Source organism: Schistocerca serialis, chromosome 1, assembly GCF_023864345.2.
Source record: "Schistocerca serialis cubense isolate TAMUIC-IGC-003099 chromosome 1, iqSchSeri2.2, whole genome shotgun sequence".
In the NCBI taxonomy this organism is placed as follows: domain Eukaryota; kingdom Metazoa; phylum Arthropoda; class Insecta; order Orthoptera; family Acrididae; genus Schistocerca; species Schistocerca serialis.
The window spans coordinates 274,169,606-274,193,177 of NC_064638.1; the positions used below are offsets into that span (position 1 = coordinate 274,169,606).

The 23,572-nt window shown below is 41.9% G+C and overlaps 1 protein-coding gene across 2 annotated transcripts in view; it reads left to right on the forward strand.

Moving 5' to 3' along the window:
* Positions 1-23,572, forward strand: part of LOC126467915 (synaptic vesicular amine transporter) — an 805,596-nt gene that overhangs the window by 399,481 nt on the left and 382,543 nt on the right. For both annotated transcript variants that reach the window (XM_050096506.1, XM_050096505.1), the window contains exon 2: positions 17,136-17,284. In XM_050096506.1, coding sequence (XP_049952463.1) covers positions 17,149-17,284 — 136 coding nt within the window. In that variant the 5' untranslated portion in view covers positions 17,136-17,148. The remainder of the gene's footprint in view (positions 1-17,135; positions 17,285-23,572) is intronic.

The window sequence follows — 23,572 nt, forward strand, 5'->3', positions numbered from 1 at the left end:
ATAAACGACACCAACATCTGCAAATAACCAACGATGGCTGCTCAAATTGTCTCCTAAATCGTTTACAAAGATGAGGAGCAACAGACCGCCTCGGAGAACAACAGAAATCACTTCTGTTTTACTCGATGACTTTCCATCAGTTACTCCGGACTGTGACCTCTCTGGGAGGAAATCACGAATCCAGTCACGTAAGTGAGAAGATATTCCATAAGCACGCAACTTCACTACAACCCGCTTCCATGTAACTTCGGCAATTTGTGTATCAGTTTGCTAGTTATTTTACTAAGCAGGTTCTCATTTGCCGTCAGAGCGCTAAGTGGACACCGTTCAGGGCCTTTCCATCTCAGAAGGATTAAGAGTGGTCATCGGGAACCGGGCGCAGAACCTTCTCTTAAATAGCCGACAACGTTAACTATTTTTAATGCATTTAATACAATTTTCTAGAAAAATAACTGAAATTATGAAATAATATTTGTTTTCGGGAAGACTTTTCATTCTACATTTTTGTCCACTTTAAGGGGGCCACTGTGGCCGAGCGATTCTAGGCGCTTCAGTTAACTATTTTTAATGCATTTAATACTATTTTCTAGAAAAATAACTGAAATTATGAAATAATATTTGTTTTTGGGAAGGCTTTTCATTCAACTACATTTTTGTCCACTTTAAGCCGGCCACTGTGGCCGAGTGATTCTAGGCGCTTCAGTCCGGAACCGCACTGCTGCTACGGTCGCAGGTTCGAATAGTGCCCCGGGCATGGATGTGTGTGATGTCCATAGGTTAGTTAGGTGAAAGTAGTTCTAAGTCTAGGGGACTGATGACCTCAGATGTTAACTCCCATAGTGCTTAGAGCCATCTCGATTATCCACTTTAATTCTATCGTCGACAGTTACCTTATTACCCAAACAGCAAAAGTCCTCTACAACTTTCAGCGTCTCATTTCCTAAGTGGTTCCCTGCGGAACACCTGACTTATATCGACTACATTCCATGTTCATTGTTTTACCTTTCTTAATGTTCATGTTGTAACCAATTTTCTAGATACACTCTATTCCACTCAAGACCGTTGTCGCCTCTGACGTTACTGCAAGCCTTAAATTTCCAAATATTTTCCTGAAATTCGGTATGAATGTATGACCTAAAGTGACACATGCAAATTTGCGCCAGACCGGTTCTCAAGCCCGGATTTCCAGCTCATCGCGAGCGGTCGCCTTGCCACTTAGGCTCTCCGACCACGCTCCCCAGACCGATATGTCACAGACCTATCTATTTATTCTCAAAGATTATTAATTTATTTACCTACACAGCCACATATCATGAATAGATGAATTAATAATCCATGAGATGAAATATATTGGTGTGTGAAATGGAAGTTTGGGTCATCCGGGGGAGTGTGCTCAGATAACCAAAGTTGTGAGGTAATCGCTTCCGATAAGCGAGAAGTCCACGTTCCAGTCCCAATGAGGAACAAAACAAAAACATTAAAAGTTTTATCTATTTTTCTGTTTACTTCTGTGCACAGCCCTACAATATTTTGGAACTGACAATATTTTGCGCCAGGAATGTTACTAGGTAGGGACTTCAAAAGTGCATCAAGAGTGGCGCATTCTCAGATGAGAGTAAATTTCCAGGTTTACTGCATACACGGTTCTAGTATGGTACGGATAACGGGTGCATCAAATGTGCGATTGAAATGACGCAGCACGTGGAAACGTCCTCCAAAGTTTAGGTGCAGAGCCGACAGTACGATTCTTGTCGGCAAAACTTGTAAATGACACACAGATTCATCGTGAATTCAGGCGGTGTATGGACCAAACGCATTGTCACGTCAAGCCATAGTAAAATGGTGCCAACAATTTGACCAAGGCCACACACAACGTGGCTGATGCTAACCGGTAAGCCCAAACCTCGCTTCATGAGGTTTGCATCTCTTCGGCAAGCTGAAAGAACGTTCTAGGGGAAAGAGATGTTCCAACAATCAAGACACCCACACAGCGGTTCTTGAGCGGCTCCGCGACCAAGCAGATGGTTTCTGTCGTCGAGGAAGTGAATGATTTTTAGACTATTCTCACCGGTGACTTCGTTAAAAATAGTGTCATGTATCTTTGTCACTTTGAAACGTATTGGAGCATTCAAAACTTACTTGGCCTGCCATAATAATATGTAATTGGATTTTTGAAATCTCCCCGTAAATGTGCTATTCAGGATCGCGATTTACCTGCTATGCCATTCTCAAGTGCCAACCGTAACAACATAAACTGCTCATTATATGTGTTGAATATGGAAACATGTGTGACATGAGGACCCCACCCTCTTAACAGCTACGGTCACGCAGTAAATCACTTCTGAGTTCAATCACATTTCTCTAAAAGCAATAATTTTGTTTTTATAAAAACGTTTCGAAAACGGAACATTAGATCTTTTTCAGCATATCTATGAGGTGCTTGGGAATTCTCCTTTGGTCCAGACTTAACAAACTTTATTCCTGCCTGAGGTCGCTTAATTGGTGCCACACGAAAGAATGTGAGCCACATAGTTCCGGAAACAAGATTTCTAGACTCCTGTCGCCTCAAAGTCGTTGTCCGCTGAACACAATGCGACCCAGTTATTTGCGTCCGGCAGCCGACAGGGGCTTCTTGTGCTGACTTACTTAATCTGCTCCGTCCAGTCTTTTTCTCGGGCCAGCGTTTATTTCCACTGAATGAAATTCCGGCGGTCAGAAAGTTGGCCCACAGAAGTGCTCTCTCAAACGGCTTCCATCGCCGCGGAGGAATAAAAGGAAAAAAAGAAAAAAAGGAAAAGAAGTACATGAGCCAGGGCTTATCTAGCTGGAGCCACGCCCCATTACGCGCTAAGAGGATTTTGCCCCCCTTGACACCAATCAAATATTTACATCAACCTGGTTGCAGGCCAGCGGTCTTTTACAAGTGGAGTGCACTGCTGGTTCTTTCAAAGGAAGGGCGCCCACCTCCTCGGTTCTCTCTCTCTTTTTGTGCAAAAAAGGGAAAAGAAAGGGAGAGGAACGCGTCGAAATTCATGGGCGCCCGTGTCGAGCAAGAGCGCGCGGGGTTAATCAGGCCAGAAATTACTGGCCGCGGGGTTGCCTGCTCAAAGGCGGCGCGAGCCACGCCACGCCACCTGCACCCGGCCGTCTTCAATTATTTTTAAGTCGCCCTCTCAAAGGAGCCGCTGCGGTATTTGTAAAGGGGGTGGGGAAATATCAAACACAGTCTTGGCTGCGTAGGACTCTTTCTTGTGCCCTAATTCTGAGAGAAATCTCGTTACACAATTATTGATTCCGCTTCCAAATAAGATTTGATACGCTATTTACAAGAGATACTGCTTAACCGTTTGACTACCAATTTTATTTTTAAAACCATTCATATGTGGTTATTTTAATTAATGTTTTAGTCAGAAGTAACAGTGTGAAAAAAATGTTTTCCACCGTTTTGTAATCCAGTGGTATTGGGGATGATGGCTGCCAGATACACGATTCTTCATAAGTAACTCCAGAGTTTCAGAAGACGACAGTGCGAAATCTACAGGACAGGCTGAAAATTCACACACGTCAGTGGACAGGGCAGCTCTCCAAGTATGTAACTCACATGACTGGTGCTCAATAAGGGCCTCGTTTGTGATGTGGTAAGCGACAGTTCGTGGGTGCAAGTCGTTGACGCGATGTGTCCGAGAATGTACGAAGCCAGCCCATTTTTCAAAACAATGAAACCTGAGGACAGCACGACCTACAGGCCAATCTGTAATTATGAATATTCTGCTAACCATTAGTAGGCTTCCCTTTACCAGTGGGACGCTGATACATAGCAATAACATGCAACAAATCCCAGTTGGTTCTATGTAACCAATTTTGAGAAACACACGCCCCGTTAGTAGTCAGAGGGTTCAATGGAAATGAAAGAAAAGAGAAACCATGTCCTAATCTCCTTCTCCTCCCCCCTTTCTCTATCCATAGCCTCTTCCACCTCTCTTTGTTCATCTCTGTGTCTTTGTCTCCCTCCCATCCATCACCTTCCTCACAGTCTCCATCCATCTTCACCTTCTCCTCTGTCTCCATTTCCTCATGCCCTCCTCTTTCCATCTCCTCCTTTCCCCTCTCTATGACAACTTCCTCCCACCCCTCTATTCATCTCTTTGTACACCCTCTCTCTGTCTCTGATCCTTTTTTATGCTATTTCAGATTCTGTAGTTTGAATATTTAGTGGAGTATCGTTTATAATATTTAGTAAAGTGGTGAAGAACTTTTCGAAGTTTTTAATAACAACATTTCACTATTATATATTTTAAATAAATCTATGTAATACATATAAATATATAGCCTGTGTTCCTTCAATCATTTATTAGAGTAACGTGTAAAAACTTGAAGTTATCGGTCAAGCACATTTTGAGGGTTTTTATTATAATTATTCCCCTTTATATATTACATTATTACATGTACGAGAGGGAGTCAAAAAGTATAGGCACTTTTGAGAAAAGTAATATTTATTCTAATGATAGAAAACTGAAACGTACACTATTTTTCTGCATAACATTCCTGCACTTCAACGCGCTTTGCCCAGCGTTTGACAGTTTTTTTTATTCCAACGGAAAAAAAGTTTTTTGGTTCGGCCTGTAACCAATTTTGCATAGCATTGATGACTTCTGCATTGGCTGCAAATCTTCTTCCCCTGAGCGCTTCCTCCAGTGGTCCAAACATATGGAAATCGCTTGGAGCCAGGTCTGGACTGTATGGTTGATGCTCCAGCAATTCGAATCCCAGCTCTTTTATTGTTTCGGCCGTCCGTTTGGCAGAATGTGACCGAGCGTTGTCATGCTCCAGGATGACACCTTTTCGCAGTTTTCTGCGACGTTTGGATCTGATTGCGGGTTTGGGTTTAGTTCCCAACACGTCACAATAGTTTTCACTGTTCCAAGTTTCGCCTGTCTGGGTGAAACGAACGGATACCACACCTTCCATGTCCCAGAATAGTGTCAGCATAATCTTACCAGCAGATGGTTGACGTTTAAATTTCTTAACTTCTGAAGATGAAGGGTGTTCCAAAACCATGCCTGCAGCCTTACTTTCTCGTTCGTGATGATGCACCCACGCTTTGTCTATAGTAACGATTTGCTCTAAAAATCCATCTCCCTCGCGACAATAACGGACCACATGTTTACGAGAGATGTCCATCCTTTGAGCCTTGTGCTACGCTGACAGTTCCTTCGGTGTCCACCTTCCACACACTTTCCGAGAATTTAACCTATTGTGTAAGATGGAATACGCTGAACCATGAATGATATGTAAAGTACTGGCGATTTCGTCCTCTGTGATTCGTCTGTTTTCCATCACCATAACCTCAGAAACTTCCCAATTGTCCTCAGTTGTTGACATCGATGGCCTGCCCGCATTTTCCTCGTAACACAGAGAAATTCTTCCCTGTATGAAGCGTTCAATCCATTCGTAGATGCTGTTTGGTGATAAACAGCTTTCACCATACTGCGCTTGCATTCGACGAATAATTTCCGTAGGCTTAACACTCCCTGCGAACAAAAAGCGAATCACTGCCCTCATTTCCAACTTGGTGAAGATCGACAATGGTACTGCCTTATTTCACGGCCTGGTACAATACAACGACTAACGAGGGACTACGGATGACGCGTTGTATAGAACTGTTGCAAATGACAGTACTTCAGCCCTGGATACAAGCAGTGTTATTAAGCCCTACGGTGAGAAATTGCAAATAAAAATGTAGAGCCTACTATCTGGGTGAATTTTCCTTAGAGTATCGTGTATAATTTTAAGTAAATCTATCAAGCACGTTCCGAGATTTTTGGTAACAATATACCTCCAGTTCAGAAAGTAAGAAACGATATGTCGTGAAAAGGTACAATGAGTGAAAATCAGATGGAGCTTTGCACAGATATGTTTGGCAGTGTATCTAGTGTGCCCATAGACAGCGTCATGTCGGTCTTCTCGGTTCTGAGCGCACAGTGAGCGCATAAAGATGCATAGAAAGCAGTTTCTCCCACCAAGTACGGGTATCTGCCGGGAGGTTTCACCTGATTTCATGCAACAGCGCGTAACGTGACTATTACGCATTTCCTTCTTTATGACAATTCTCGACGCCCTCTGATTTTCATCTGTGTTCAAATGAACCGCTGTCTATCGCGACAGCATTTTGACACAGGCAATGAGCTGCAATTCGTCACAGAAAATTGTCGGAAAAACACAGGAGATTGCCTTCTACGACGAGGGTACTAGAAAGCTGGTACAACGCTACGGTAGGTATCTAGGTTGGAGCGGCGCCTATGGAGAGGACTAGCTGGAAGGTGTAGCTAACTATTGCAAATAAAACAGTTTTGGTTCTTACCGTGGTTTCCACTTCGCGAGCGCTCGTTCTTTAGCTTCCCAATAGTCCTCGTATATTCATATATTATATGTATTACAATATGTAGCCTAGTCTGTTTGAAGTAACTAGCTCCAGAACTTTTCAGGATTGTTGGTAACAGTGTTTCCCCATTATATGTTACATTTTTATTTTCACATTATATATATTTGAAAAATTGGTATACAAAAACACGCACGTATTTGAATGCAACGGTGTGACTAAATTTCAAGTCAAACGACCGCCTACTTTCGAGTTTTGCGAGCACAAACATACGCAGGCTGAATTTATATACATAAAGAAGAAGTAAAACTGAAAGTAGTCCTGTCCGCAACGATAAATTATAGAGCTGGTACTTAGCTGGTTTTATGCTCACTTCGTTGTCTTCTTCGAGGTATAATAGTGTTGTCAGAAGTTTTCCTATACGAAGCATTACTTTAAAAATTTAATTTGCATTTTGAAGGTAGCTGCTACTTGCAAAAAATAAGAATTCCAATGAGTTTTGTCTTTTTAATTTTTCATAGCGAACAAGCATACTGTTTCACAATGGAAGTGAAACAGCGCAAACTTGTCTCTCACATCCGACTTCGCAAGAGACACCACTACCACATCTCTTTCCGCCAAGCGCAAGGATGAACAGTCACGTTAAAATAGTAAGCGAGGAGTCTAAGAATATACACTCCTGGAAATGGAAAAAAGAACACATTGACACCGGTGTGTCAGACCCACCATACTTGCTCCGGACACTGCGAGAGGGCTGTACAAGCCATGATCACACGCACGGCACAGCGGACACACCAGGAAGCGCGGTGTTGGCCGTCGAATGGCGCTAGCTGCGCAGCATTTGTGCACCGCCGCCGTCAGTGTCAGCCAGTTTGCCGTGGCATACGGAGCTCCATCGCAGTCTTTAACACTGGTAGCATGCCGCGACAGCGTGGACGTGAACCGTATGTGCAGTTGACGGACTTTGAGCGAGGGCGTATAGTGGGCATGCGGGAGGCCGGGTGGACGTACCGCCGAATTGCTCAACACGTGGGGCGTGAGTTCTCCACAGTACATCGATGTTGTCGCCAGTGGTCGGCGGAAGGTGCACGTGCCCGTCGACCCGGGACCGGACCGCAGCGACGCACGGATGCACGCCAGGATCGTAGGATCCTACGCAGTGCCGTAGGGGACCGCACCACCACTTCCCAGCAAATTAGGGACACTGTTGCTCCTGGGGTATCGGCGAGGACCATTCGCAATCGTCTCCATGAAGCTGGCCTACGGTCCCGCACACCGTTAGCCCGTCTTCCGCTCACGCCCCAACATCGTGCAGCCCGCCTCCAGTGGTGTCGCGACAGGCGTGAATGGAGGGACGAATGGAGACGTGTCGTCTTCAGCGATGAGAGTCGCTTCTGCCTTGGTGCCAATGATGGTCGTATGCGTGTTTGGTGCCGTGCAGGTGAGCGCCACAATCAGGACTGCATACGACCGAGGCACACAGGGCCAACACCCGGCATCATGGTGTGGGGAGCGATCTCCTACACTGGCTGTACACCACTGGTGATCGTCGAGGGGACACTGAATAGTGCACGGTACATCCAAACCGTCATCGAACCCATCGTTCTACCATTCCTAGACCGGCAAGGGAACTTGCTGTTCCAACAGGACAATGCACGTCCGCATGTATCCCGTGCCACCCAACGTGCATTGAGCATGTTTGGGACTGGATGAAGCGTCGTCTCACGCGGTCTGCACGTCCAGCACGAACGCTGGTCCAACTGAGGCGCCAGGTGGAAATGGCATGGCAAGCCGTTCCACAGGACTACATCCAGCATCTCTACGATCGTCTCCATGGGATAATAGCAGCCTGCATTGCTGCGAAAGGTGGATATACACTGTACTAGTGCCGACATTGTGCATGCTCTGTTGCCTGTGTCTATGTGCCTGTGGTTCTGTCAGTGTGATCATGTGATGTATCTGACCCCAGGAATGTGTCAATAAAGTTTCCCCTTCCTGGGACAATGAATTCACGGTGTTCTTATTTCAATTTCCAGGAGTGTACATAATAAATTTCCTATACACAAGATATCTCGTAAATATTACAAAATTTAGTGAGAACCTTATTGTGATTACGAGGACTATTTTTTTACGATGTCCGCTAGTTTACGAAATGGAGACCACATTAAAAACCAAAAATGTTTTATTTACAACATTTAGCTACACCTTCCAGCTACTTCGTTACATAGTCACTGCTCCGACTCAAACATGTCTCGTAACATGATTCCAACTTTCCAATACCCTCGTCATAGAAGGCAGCCGCCTGTGATTTCCGCCAATTCTCTACGCTGGTCTGCAGCTCGTTCTCTGCGCCAAAACGCTGTCCGGTTCAAGTGAGCAAAGAGGTGAAATGGGCTGTGTGGTGCGTTGCTCAAACACTTCCGACATAAAACGGTACGAGATAGTCATTCTTGCAGCTGCAGTGTGCAATTGAACATTGTCATGAAGAACGATAACGCCTGATGACAGCATTCCTCTTTTCTTGTTCTGATTTGCCATTCGTAGACTATTTTCTCGAATTGCGTGAATCACTGGCTGAAGAAGATCATCGGTTGACACGCCCTTCCTTCCCTGGCCTCTGCGTAATGATCGTCGATATGTTGTGCTTCAGAGTTCCTGTACCATTACCGCACTTTTCTGTCACGCATGACAGTGTCATTACTGTATACGGGCTGCATGAATTCAGGCGGAATCACTCAACAAGAAGAAATCAAATGACAGCGCGCGCTTCATATTAGGGGAAACACACAATTGTTCTAGGAATTTCTTGGCATCTTTACGCGCTCACTTGTGCGCCCATACCTGAAAAGTGCGACATAATCCGATCGACGGACATGCTGGAGACACTGAACAACACATCTGCGCAAAACTTCATCTGATTGGGACTGTTATTTTAATTTCGCGACAGATCGGACCTCGTAACTTTGTGAAATTAGAGAATGTATTTTTATTGTTAATTAACTGACTCCAAAATGGACCAATCGCGTCAAATAAAAGCAGTGGCTGACAGAGTATGCTGGTTACATGGAAATCAATTTACACAAAGTTATTATTATTTTTTTACAAATGACGTAATCGATACCCACCAATATCGAAGACTTCCAAATATGCATTTCGCTCGTGCATCACAATGAGTAAATGAAAATGTGACTCAGAAGAATATACGATTGGATAAAAGACATTATTCAGATAGTTAAGGGAAACGAAAATTTAATTGCAGTGAGAGACCGGAATTCGATACTAGGAAAAGAAGGAGGAGGGAAAATAGCACGAGAACACCGATTGGGGGATGGGAATGCAAAGCAAAACCGCCTTACCAAAATTTGCACATGGCTCAATTTAATCATTGCTAGCTCTTGGTTTAAAAATAACGAAGGCAGATTGTATGTATGAAAGAATCCTGGAGACACCGAAAATATTAAAGTGGAAATTTGTGGTAAGGTCTTGTGGGAGCAAACTGCTGAGGTCATCGGTACCTAAGCTTACACACTACTTAATCTAACTTAAACTAACTTACGCTAGGGACGACACACCCTTGTCCGAGGGTGGACTCGAACCTCGGACGGCAACCCCGCGCGGCTCCGAAAAGATTAAGAGATATTACACAATGGTAAGTAAGAGATTTCTAAGCCAAATTTTACGCTTCAAAATATTTGCAGAGGCAGATGTCGACTCTGAGCATAATATGAAACTGCAAAATGACAGCAAATTAAGGGGATGAGACCTGGATATATTGACAGTACCGGATATTGGTAAGGATTTCAAAGAGAACATTAATTTCTAGCTATTAATACAATGTAAGACGAATGGTTACTTTTGAGAGAGTCCAGATAGTGACGGCAGCAGAGGATCAAATAGGCAAAAATGCAAGACTCAGTGGAAATCCTTGTGCAACACGCGAGATACCGAATGCAGCTGACCAAGGGAGAAAATAAAAAACTCAGTATATGAAACAGACAAAAGGGAATACAGACGACTAAAAAATAAGATTGGTAGAAAATGCAGAATGAGAATGGTTGTGCAGGAGTGACTGGGGGACAAATCAAAGATTTAGAAACATACATACCTACTGAGAAGAAAGGTGGCGCTTATGGCAAAATTAAAGAGACATTTGGAGAAAAGAGAAGCAAGTCTGTCCATAATAAGTAATCACATGCAAGCCAGAACCAAGCGACGAGGGGGAAACAGGAACGTGGATGGAATATATTGAAGAGATGTACAAGGATAACTGACTTCAAGACATTGTAATAAAAACGAAGAGGTTGTAGATGAAAGAGAAGAAACTGATAGAGCATTCAAAAATGTAAGTCGAATAAAGAACTCTGTAGTAGACTACATTCACTCAGAATTATTGAAATATTCCACTTGATATGAAAGAAACACAAGACAGACAAAATACCCTTAGATTCAATCCAAATACAAAGAAAGGTATATGCTGAGAGATGTGAATATCACCGAACTATCAGATTAATAAGGCATAGTTGCAAAATACTGACACAGTTACAAAATAATGGGAAAGCTGATAGAAGTCGACTTCAGCGAAGATCAGTTTGGGTTCTGGAGAAATCTATAACACGCGAGGAAACACTGACCGTATGATTTCTCTTAGGATATAGAGTGAATCAGTGGTTAAGAATGAAGTGTGACAATGTTGCAGACTATCCTCAATATAATTCAATCTGTGTACTGAGCAATCTGTGGAGGAACTAAGAAGAAATATGGAAAGTGAATATATGTTAAGGGAGAAGAAATGAAGTTTTCGAGATTTAGTGATGACGTAATTCTATCAGAGATAGAAAGACTTGGACGTTCAATTGAACGGAATGGACAGTCTTGAAAACAAGCTACAGGGTGCTCTAAAATTTCCCTTAAAATCTCCTATGAGTTGTAGAGGGGACTGAATAGATAATATTTTTAACTGGAACCAACTGGAACGCTGTGAGACACTGATAACTTGTTAAGTGAAGCCGCTGTCGGATGTTCAGTGCGTGGTAGATATTTGTCTTGTACATTGACAGACGGGCTATAAATTTCAACGGACTCTACGTAAACTTTTAGGGGGTAACAGTTAAGATATTTAGTTATTGTTTGCTGTACATATACAGTCCTTATTTATTGGCGTCTTACTTTTGTTAATCCCTCACCAAAAACAAATTTGGCAAGTTGACGGCATCATCCATGAGCACTTCTATAATCGCCATTGTGGTTAATGGTTTAAAAAATATGAGATTCAATCTCATAGAACCCTTGTGTTTAGAGAAGATGATTTTTCTATGGCGGGAACTGCAGACCGTCTTCTTGTTACGGACCATGACGAAATTGAAAATTCTCCTGCTCAGACCACAACATCTAAAGATCAATTCGCAGAAACTGTCGAAAATCAGACAGAGCAAAATGAAGAATCAGGACCTTCGACAAACGCTTCTCCCATTAAGTCAGACCAGAGCCAAGATATTTTTGATTTTAAACTGGTAGGCAAGGAAATAAAAAAAAAACAGGTGTTAATTGATAATGAAGAAAACGAGAAAAATATTCAAAGCGACTTGCTTATGATGAGCTCTCCTCCAGAACACGGTATACTACAGACTGTTGGAAATCCCATAGAAGGTGGCACGAGAACTGCTCAAAGACCCAGGGACGAAAATTTAAGTGGCGTTGTTGTTAATGAAAAACAGTGATATTGAGTTACACAATAATCATTTCAGCACATACTACTGAATAAGAAGTGCATAACAATGATCAATTAACATACTGTCTTATAATTTTTGAGAATAGAAAATGTGTTCGTTTTCATCATATTGCCCCACTTGTCCCAGTAATGAAACAGTTTCTTTTTAATTGACAAAATATTTACGGTTGTATTAATACGAAGATTTTGCAGTTTTTGCCAATGCGGTAATATACGGATGGAAAAACAGGACGATTCCAAAGATAAAAAATTATAATGTGCAGAAAATTCGTCACATTAATCTATAGGTGGTAAGGTAGAACGAATGAGAATTGTGTGCTATGGCCCTAACTTATCTAGATATGCGCTGACGTGTCCTAGTCGCCAGCGTTACGTCTAACATTTATCATGTTTCGCCTACCATTTCCAGCAACTACCCATTACCCTTGGAACCGCTACTTAATCACACACTAGGCTCAGAATCGGGTTTTCCGTGTTAAAACTAGTGATTTCCCCATATAACAGGGCGTCAGATCTGAAGGCCGACAGCTTAATATGGTGAAACTAAATCAGAACAGATCACGATTGAGATCTTCTCGTTTGTGGCATTTTTAACACCCATTATTATTTAAAATTAAAGCAAAAATGAGTGAATTTGCACCTTTCGATTAGTTAAACAAGTAGAAATATGAAACGCCAAGTTGTGGTTTTAACAACGCCTCTGCAACTTCTATTCTTTGTGTCGGAGGAGGAAACGGGAGAAAGTAAAAAACGATTTACCATATTAACAGCAGTTGTAAACATAAGGTTAAACCTAAAAATTATTCCATCATTCGTCTGGGAGGCAAGAAGGGCTGAACGCAAAAACGTTTAACAAAGCACTTCCCTTGTAGGAGGTATATTTTACTTCTGAAATTAATTTAAGAAATGGCCTGTGTGATTTTTGTAAACGCAGTGTAAGGTTGGATATTGTGGTCTAGAATGTCAATGAAGTTGCTGAGACACCATCCAACGTGTTACAGTGAATAATCTATTAATTGCGATTATAACAAATAAATTACCCCTTTTGCTAAGGACTAATAAATGTTGTCCCAGGGTCGCCTCGGGTGAAAGCAGGATTGATCAGGAAAAGAAAGTGCACAAAAGCTCTCTTTCAGTTTAGAAGGCAGTACATATCGTAGTAGGGACAACGGCTACCCTAACGATCAAGGCACTGCAAAGGCAGTGCCGATCAATCAGAAACGGAGACACAATCAGTTTCTTTCAGCCCGGAGATTGGTAGTATTAGAGGAAGGAAAAACGAGAATGTATGAAATATTGATGTAGCTTGCGAAACGCAATCCCTAGCTCCGAGAAATGCCATTTGAATTCCTTCACGGCCCCCACTTTCGTAGCGTGGTAAGCGATCAAGACGTGGCCCGTATTCCTGATTACTGTTCTTGTATTCTGCACAACTTCTTATTCGCCGCTATTACGCTGCTCGAGAAACACTTTTAACTTTGGCTCTCGTGAAGTCTTATGAAAAATTCATAACATTTTGTCCACTAGCTTCAAAGAATTTCCATGTATCGGGGAAACCAAAGCACTTGCGGCAATAATCTGTGACCCTGTCAAAAGAATTATGAAAGAGAAAATTGAAACAGGCAACGAAAAATAATTAGATGTTTGGAAAAAATGTTTCGAAAGCTTTTATTTTCGGTAAACCCATCTCTGTTTTGCGTCTTATAAATCAGAACGTTGCAACGTAAATGGTCTTTAGTTTCCAACTACGTTGCATTCCCCGAAACTTTGACTGTGGCAGACTGATGTACGAAAGGAAAAAACAGATTGGCTCAAGGAAAAAAGAAAACTGTTTCGGTAAAGAAATGCAGACGGCGGTAGCGAAGCACAGATATGCGTTTTAAGTTGTCTATTATCTCATGTCTCTGGAAGTTCCCATAACAAACCTTGTGTTCAATTAATTTTTTTTTTTTACTCCTGCCCAACTATTTTCTGCACCTATTGACTCATCACGTGCTAAAGTTCATTTATTTTTGTTTACCCTTTTCGCAAAAGAACTATGTTGCTTCATTAACGCGATGGAATTCTTTCTTTCCACCTTGTACCTCTTTTTTCATCTTCGCATGAGAACATATTAGATTAACTTATTCAGATATTCCAGTCATTGTCTATCAAAATATTTTTCCTCACATACTGCTGATTCCCACTCTGAATTATAAGTGATGTGTCAGGTCCAAGTTCTCCTTATAAAGGGTTTTCCATTGACATTTTTTCCAATCCTGTTCTTCCTAATACTTTTCAGTTGTACTCACTCGCTCATATAATTTTGACATCCTCCTGTAGCACTATATTTTCTGTAATTCCGGTTATTTCTACTCGTGGTCGCAATAACGCCGTTTCAGTATCACAATGGTCTGTTCCAAACGTACTGTTCCAGACATTCCTCTATCTACTCATCTGTCAGTATTAGACAACAGTAGCACCCTTTCAGCTGCAGCGAACATTCTTAGCCTGCATTAATCTGATAGTTCTGATAAAGCAAAATTCTTCAATTTCTTTATTGCCTTCTTCAGTTTTGCTGCTTACAGCGTCGACATTTTGGTTTCTACTGTTATGCATCATTTTCCGCTCGTCACTGATTATCATTCATGAAAATAAAGCGATTCTGTAAGTAGTATTCGATCTCTTTCAGCAATTCTTGTAGGTAATCCAAACTTCCGTTGGCATATATTATGCCCCCTGTGAAGCATATCAGTTGTATTTTTTCCCTTCTATATTAACTGTTCCTGCGTTCTTGTCACATGTTCTATTAACTGGTATTGTCCGTTGTGAGGAACTGCCATAAATGTCTTCTTCGTCCGCTGAAATATGTCTTCATTGTATACACATTTTTAACCTCATCCTGCACCAGCAGTTTAGAGATGAACCAGCATCTGTAGCAGGTATGAACATCATATCTTGCACTAACGCGCTGTATTGGGCTTCTAAAGTACAGTTTCATAATCTTTCCGTTCTAATTTAAACTGGTCATTGACACTGGCTGACTGATTTTTGTTGAAGGATGCAATGCTTTTCGTGCCTTGTTTGCTATACCCTCAGTGCTCGTTCTTGAACATTTAGGAGAGTTTCGTATCAACTCGATACTACATCAGCTGGCTCGTTCCAGCAAACTCGCGGAATAACTTAAATCTTACATTACTTCTATAAACTGTATGCTTATCTCGCATGCCTGATGATGTGTCACCAGTGGGAGAAAGGAAGTGACGGAAGAATTAGATAACCACAACCTGTTTTTTGCTCCAATAAACTGTAAATTCTACGTAATCTTACATTCTGTCATATTTATCATTGTTGAAATTTTTCTTTCAAACTGAGATTCAGTTACATACTTATCTACGAAGCGTTCAAAGCAAAGCGGATAGCACTCTCTGAGGCAAATGGAAATATCGCGTTGTTGTCTTAAACCTGATGCCTAGGAATGACAGGCTCAGAGTTAGTTTCGACAAGTAGCCCAATGTTCTCGGGAGACATCGGGGCGCCTGCCACGTTTTGCGCCCCTGTCTAACATACGAATCACCACAGACAGTGTCCTATGCCCACATCTCGTGACACAGTACATAAAGATTTTAAGTATACAAATTCCGCTATCTCTCCCATTGCGCTTACATTCCGTTGATGAAAATTTTAAGCACTAAAAGGATTAGATTTTTTATGTTCAATAACTGTAAATAAAAACTGTGTAATAGGTAGTAATTCATATCAGTATAAAAAAATTGTATAAACTACTGTGAGGAAGAAGCATACACTGAGCTGAAAAAAGTCATGGGTTACCTCCTGATACCGTGTCGGACCTTCATTTGCCCGTCGTAGTGCATCATGTGTGGCATGATCTCAACAAGTCACTGGAAGTCTCTTGCAGAAATATTGAGCCATACTCCGTCTATCGCCGCCCATAATTGGGAAAGTGTTGTCGGCGCAGGATTTTGTGCACTAGCTGACCTCTCGATTATGTCCCATAAATGTTCAATGGGATTCATGTCGGGCGATCTGTGTGACCAAATTATGTTCTTCAAACTACCTTTGAAGGATTGTATGGCCTGGTGACTTGGCGCCCCGTCATCCATAAAAAAACCCATCGTTGTTTGGCCACATGAAGTCCATGAATGGCAGCAAATGGTCTCCATGCAGCCGAACATAACCATTTCCAGTCAACGATCGGTTCAGTTGGACCAGAAGAACCAGTACGTTCCATGTGAAGTCAGACAACACCATTGTGGAGTCAGCACCAGCTCACACAGTGTCTTGTTGAGAACATGGATTCATGGATTCGTGGGCTCTGTACCACTCTCGAAACCTACCATTAGCTCTTACCGACTGCTATCGGGACTCCGTCTAACCAACATGATAACGACCCCAGGAGAGCCTTTGCAGGCGAGGTAATGCTGTTAGGAAAGGCACTCATGTCGGTCGCCCTCTGCCATACCTATTAATGCGAGATTTCACCGCATTATCCTAACGCATACATTCATCGTACGTCCAACATTAATTTGTGCCGTTATTTCAAACACTGTTGCTTGTCTGTCAGCACTGACAACACTACGCAAACGCGGCTGCTGTCGGTCATTAAGTGAAGACCGGCGGCCACTGCGTTGTCCTTGGTGAGACGTAATGCCTGAAATCTGGCATTCTCATCACATTCTTGACACTCTGGATCTCAGAATATTGAATTGGCTAACCATTTCCGAAATGGAATGTCCCATTCGTCTTCAACTACCATTCCGCGTTCAAAATCTGTTAATTTCCTTCGTGAGCCCGTGATCACGTCGTTAACCATTCCACATAAATGACCTGAGAACAAATGACTGCTCCGCCAATGAGCTGCCTTTCTATACGTTGTAGTACCACTGTCTATACATATGCATATCGCTGTCCCATAGATTTTGTCGCCTCAGTGTACCTAATCAGTTTCTTCCATTCTAGATGCTCACACGCCTCTGCTTTCCATAGAAAGTACAGTAGACTACAGCGCAGTATGTGTATATGTTGCAGGGCCGGGGACAGGATGACGGTGGTCCAGGACTGCGTGGGTGGCACGCGCCTCAACGGGCTGCTGCAGCGCTGCCGGGAGTCGCGCAAGCTGGTGCTCGTCATCGTCGCCATAGCTCTCCTGCTCGACAACATGCTGCTCACCACCGTCGGTCAGTACACCCACACTCTCTTGTGGTTCTACCACCGCCTAGACCCCGTAGTCATTCAGTATCTTTCCCACATGGGGTGCAGGGAAGTGTGAAGGGGAAATCACCGTGAAACATACAGGTTGCCCTACAAATGCTGCGACTTACTTTGAGGTGTTGTAGAGGTGGTCTTGAGTAACGAATGTAGCATAGGAACCGAGTCCACAATCTTTATCCAAAGACCCTGCGGGGCGTCGAAGTCACAGACACCGGCGCCTGCCACTAGGCTACCCCTTTGCATGACGCTTAAAACGACATCGGTAGAGGCAGCTGCACAACAGTGTATAGGTATTTGTCCTCGCCACTTCGTAATGCGGACTGTGACGTTACATTGTTATTTACGCTTATTACATTAATCACATGAGAGGGACCACTGAACTATTCCTATACGGTCCACGGTACCACTCTCTGAAATTACAAACCCCAGACATAAATGAGCAACTGACATTTATTCTCGATTATCTCTAGTGTGCAATAAACGCAAGGATAATCCATTCTACATGTGCCACTAAACATCAGTGGACTGTTTCGTGAGTTATACATTACTGGCCATTAAAATTGCTACATCAAGAAGAAATGCAGATGATAAACGGGTATTCATTGGACAAATATATTATACTAGAACAGACACGTGATTGCATTTTCACGCAATTTGGGTGGATAGATCCTGAGAAATCAGTACCCAGAACAACCACGTCTGGCCGTAATAACGGCCTTGGTACGCCTGGGCATTGAGTCAAACAGAGCTTGGATGGCGTGTACAGGTACAGCTGCGCGTGTAGCTTCAACACGATACCACAGTTCATCAAGAGTAGTGACTGGCGTATTGTGACGAGCCACTTGCTCGGCCACAATTGACCAGAAGCTTTAAATTGGTGAGAGATCTAGAGAAAGTGTTGACCAGGGCAGTAGTCGAACATTTTCTGTATCCAGAAAGGCCCGTACAGGACCTGCAACATGCGGTCGTGCATTATTTGCTAACAGTCATTGGATCTCGACCAACGCGAGCAGCAATGTCGCGATACGATAAACCGCAATCGCGATAGGCTACAATCCGACCTTTATCAAAGTCGGAAACGTGATGGTACGCATTTTTCCTCCTTACACAATGCATCACAACAACGTTTCACCAGGCAACGTTGGTCAACTGCTGTTTGCGTATGAGAAATCGGTTGGAAACTTTCCTCATGTCAGCACGTTGTAGGTGTCGCCACCGGCGCCAACCTTGTGTGAATGCTCTGAAAAGCTAATCATTTGCATATCACAGCATCTTCTTCCTGTCGTTGAAATTTCGCCTCTTTAGAACGTCATCTTCGTGGTGTAACATTTTTAATTGCCAGCAATGTACTACACGTGTTTCTGGACGCTGAAGCACTGTAGGTGGGACATCTCGCAATGTTGTTTTTCAGTGATTGCGACTGAATGCCACAATAGGCAGTGGAGAAGAGGGAATTAGGTGTTGTGTAGAAAGTCCCTGTTTCCTATGAATGTGATGCTCTGTTGCTGCAGTGGATGACCGTTTCAGAGACGGATTTTCATCCACAGTTTGGTGCCTGAAGCCCTCTAAAATCTCCAGTGTTTTTCCGTATATCTGAGAAAATAAACCGCAGATAGAAACTCATCTACAAAACAGTCATCCACCAATGGAACAGAGCAGCACATTCATAGGAGGCAAGGCCTTTCTATTCAACAGCTAGCTCCCACTAGCGATCACTGGATAACAAACAATGCTGCTTGAGGTTCCGCCCACAGTCCATCAGCGTAGACAGTCACGTTTGCTGCCGACGGGGTAGTCTAGTGGTAGGCGCAGTGGTAGACGCTCTGTAGCGTCGCTGAATGACGTTTCCAGACACGGGTCGCTATCCTCGATTTGTTCCTCAAGCCAACATCTCCAACCTGTCTAAGTTTGTCACAAAATTTCTGGTACACCCAATATACACGTATTGATGAAAACTTTTTGGGTTATCAGCCAAGCCAGGGCGTCATGTTGTCGCATTGTTTCGACGAGCTTCCTACTCGTCTGGATAACCCGCGAACATTTCATCTATTAAAATCGCCGAGGGAGTCTGCATTCTCATATACGGGGCGAGTCACCTGCCCCTACCGCTATCGCTTCACCCAACCCTCAATGTTATATCTGGCTGCATGCGAGATTTTTAGAATTCTCTCACTCGTTAAGCCCAAACTGGTAGCCTTACAGAAAAATGAACAGGACCTTTTTGTAACAAATATAATGCAAATAAATTTTGTACCGTGAAACGCTTTAGCTAGAAACCATATTTTTTGAGTTTTTCACGAAAAACGTACGAAAGCGAGAATGAGAATTTCACGCTGCAGCGAAGTGTGCGTTGATATGAAACTTCCTGGCAGATTAAACCTGTGTGCCGGACCGAGACTCGAACTCGGGACCTTTGCCTTTTGGGGGCAAGTGCTCTACCATCTGAGCTACCCAAGCACGACTCACGCCCCATCCTCACAGCTTTTAGTGTGTAGTTCATTACACTCCTACTACAACTGTAAAAGAATTTGCCACTGCTCTAGTTATTTCCCACAGTCGACCTTCATCGAGTGCTCTTATTACGCATCGGCTTAGTTGAGCACTTACAAACTATAAAGTCGAAAAAAGTGCAAATTTTACCTAAAAATTTTGTTGTATTTTAAGAGCATAAAATTAAGAGTTACATCGTTGTATGCGCCAGGCCTTCTGACTATCAAACTACTGTACTATTAACGGTTAAGTCTGGACAGAATTTTCAACGTTATTGGTTTCAATGTAACGTTTATAAATGTGGTTTTCCTTTCATTAACTTTACGATCACGTTTAAATTAATAACATTAAGGAAGTAGTCAACTATATGAGTGGCGTAACAGCCCAATCAATAGGGATCAGAAAAGGTCGAATATCGGGAATAATTCGTGTAGTCGGAATTTTTTGCACAATGTTAGAAGGGAATGCCATGAACAACATACCAGAAATCTTAACTACTGAGTGATGCGCGTGAAGCTGAAGGTGCGTTTGAAGGTCAGTTTTGTACGTTTTCCTCGAATAACTCGAAAATCATTGCCTCCAGCGAAAACATACTTCAGTACAAAAAGGTCCTGTTCATTTTTTCTGTAGGAGTAATACAGTAGTTTCTGTATAGCGAGCGAGAGAATATGAATAACTCGTGCGTGGTTCACGAAGGGCAAATGTAATACTGCATGACGCCTAAAACGACATCGGTAGAGGCAGCTGCACAACAGTGTATAGGTATCTGTCCTCGCCATTTCGTAATGCGGACTGTGACGTTACATTGTTATTTACGCTTATTACATTCATCACATTAGGCGGACCACTGAACTATTCCTACAGGTTCCACGTTACCACTCTCTGAAATTACAAACCCCAGACATAAATCAGATACTGACATTTATTCTCGGTTATTTCTAGTCCACAATAAACGCAAGGAAAATCCATTCTGTATGTGCCACTAAACTTCAGTGAACTGTTTACTGAGTTGTACTAAAGCATTAGACATTTGACTTTAGATACCTCAAACGGATACTACACAGCCAACAACAAATGGTAATGTGGGATTATAAAAATTATTTTATAGATTTGCAAAGGTAACAAATAATAATAATATAATTCATATTATTATCATTACGAAGACAATAATGAAATAATTTTTGTATTGCCGTTTTCAAAATCAAATTGTCACTTTAAAACTTACTATAATACATTTCGACGACCAATATTGGAAGACATTGCAATTGGCACATAACGTCATGATCGACACATCGATATTTAAATCGAACAAGCTTCATTTTGACCGTCATCTTCTTTCTGTAGCGCAGCAGAAACGCTAGTGATGATCCGTTTTAAGAGTCATTTGCAAGTTTATGAACAGTGGTTAACAAGATCGAAATGGTCATATTAATGGAGGTAACTGAACTCAGCACAGGAAGACATCCATTTCATATGAATCAAGTGAGAGATTATTCTTTTAAAGAATTATGTGAACACCATACCAACAAACGAAGCGAATATTACATCTTATTAGATTATCTGTACTTTTCTTCACGGGATTACAACAGCACATATTAGTCTGTGAAGAACATATAAACAAAATTTTGTGACAGGTAGCGGCGTGTGAAGAACATTTTCATATTTTCGAAACATTCATGGTCGCTTAACAGTCAATATAGCTTTAATAAGGATATCTTGTATAAAGAGATAGACACTAGATCATTATCTGTATATGTGGTTACCATTCAGGTTTATTAACATTTAACAGCTGTCTAATGCCAGCCCATTACAATAAATCTACTATTTTCTCATAAAACATGAGGTGGATCCTGCACCTACCTTACCATGTACGTCAGAGTATAAAGAATGTAAACGTATGCTTACTGTTGAGGTCTACGTACCCCTGAATTAAACAAGAGAACGTTTTTCTGTAGGCCCACGTTTCAATGAGCTTGACTTAACCTGTGTATCGGATTATTTACTTGAATTAAAGCTGATGAAGAATCTGACGGATTACTACCAGATTTGAAGCTTGCACAAACAGATACGAACAATATCTACTTGGAAAGCTTCCTTTCGTGTGTAAATTAATAGTTTACCAGCGAAAAGCTACATACAAATTGTTTATATTTCGACAAGTAAAAATTGCTTTTCCTGTTACGGTAATACAGGCAAACTTTAATTTGCAATTTTTACTTCCCGTTCTAAAAGTAACTGCTAACCAAAAGTAATAGGGGAGAATAAGTTCCTCCACATTTCATAAATTTTGTTATTACATGTTTCTGCATTCGATTGTATTGGCAGAAGTTATTAAATACGGCTGCAGAGTATTAATAAATGAAGCGCTGTAACATGTTTTAAAATGAACGCATAATATTTGACTAAGTTATAAAGTTTATCGAAAACCAAAAGCGGTGATCTGCGGTCCTTTTCTTAACATTTTCTTGCAATAATGCCATTGTAGTAGGGAAGTGTACGTACAAAAGAGGTAAAACTGATTTCAAAAGAGACTTTGTGACTCACGCTAAATCTAGTATTATGTGAAATTACACTGTAGTACCACTGAGCGAAACAGAATGAACTGATCTACAAAAAATCGACAGTAATAAATTTTACTAAATACCTAATTAAAAACCCTGATACCATAAATGAAATATTTATGGAAAAAAGACCTCTGAAAGATACACTTAAAATTTAAAAACTGGGGCAAAATGTAGGAGTAATTTTGTTGTATTGTGAACAGGGTTTGCGCCCAGATTTAGACATTTCATTTAGTTTTGGAATGCTTATGTCTAAATCCACAATAAGAGTGAAAACTTTCACTATTGGTACAAAACATTAAATAATGACAAAAAATTTAAGTGTAAAGCCCCATGACTTCAGTTTCCTTCTTTGTGATTATTGTGAACTTTTCTAAAACTGGAGTGAATTAACGATCCATTTATTGTTTTCTACAGAAAATTACATGTTTCTATCAAATGTATGTTTATTTGTATCCTTATGTTTTCTTGGAATGTCGCAAAAGCTTGATAAATCACTGCTCAGAACGTGCTTATTGACATTGTTCGCATCTTTTGACAAATTAGGTAAAGGAGAATGTTGAAATTTTAAGCAGTTATAAAGCAGACAACGCAAAATCGTAGAGATGTAGTCACCTAGAATCAATACGTAACTAGAAACATTACGTGTGAACGAAGCCTTAGTTACATGAAATTTGTGAGAAGACATAAAATAATCGGTCGATAATACAGCTTAACAGAAACGTCGTAGCACGATGTGTTTCTGATAAAGAAATTGTATAAAACAAAGAAATCACCAGCGCGAGCAGAAATAAAAGACAGCAGGAAAAGCCGAATATCAGCAAATGGAAACTCGACTGACAGCAGCAGAGTCGGGGACTCATTCTCGGTTAGGGTTTTACAGTCCATAAACGCATCGAGAGAACAAGACGAATCCCCAAAACTCACAAAAGCAGTCGTGTGGAAGAGATGCCATGATATTTAGATATCGTGACAATGCTTTTGCCGTTGTCAACACGTTTAATTCTCTTGCACAATGCCGTAGCCTAAACGAGAAAACGAAGTACATCAGAGAACAATAGAAGTGGAGGAGATGCCGAACAACTGAAACGTCAGTGCTGACGTGGCCGCGACATCAGCTGTCGAACGTCTCATCCATTTACAGACGCAACGTCCTCCCTCCACTACGGGTGGTTTTTCTGCCCTGTTTTTCAACCCGCGCGC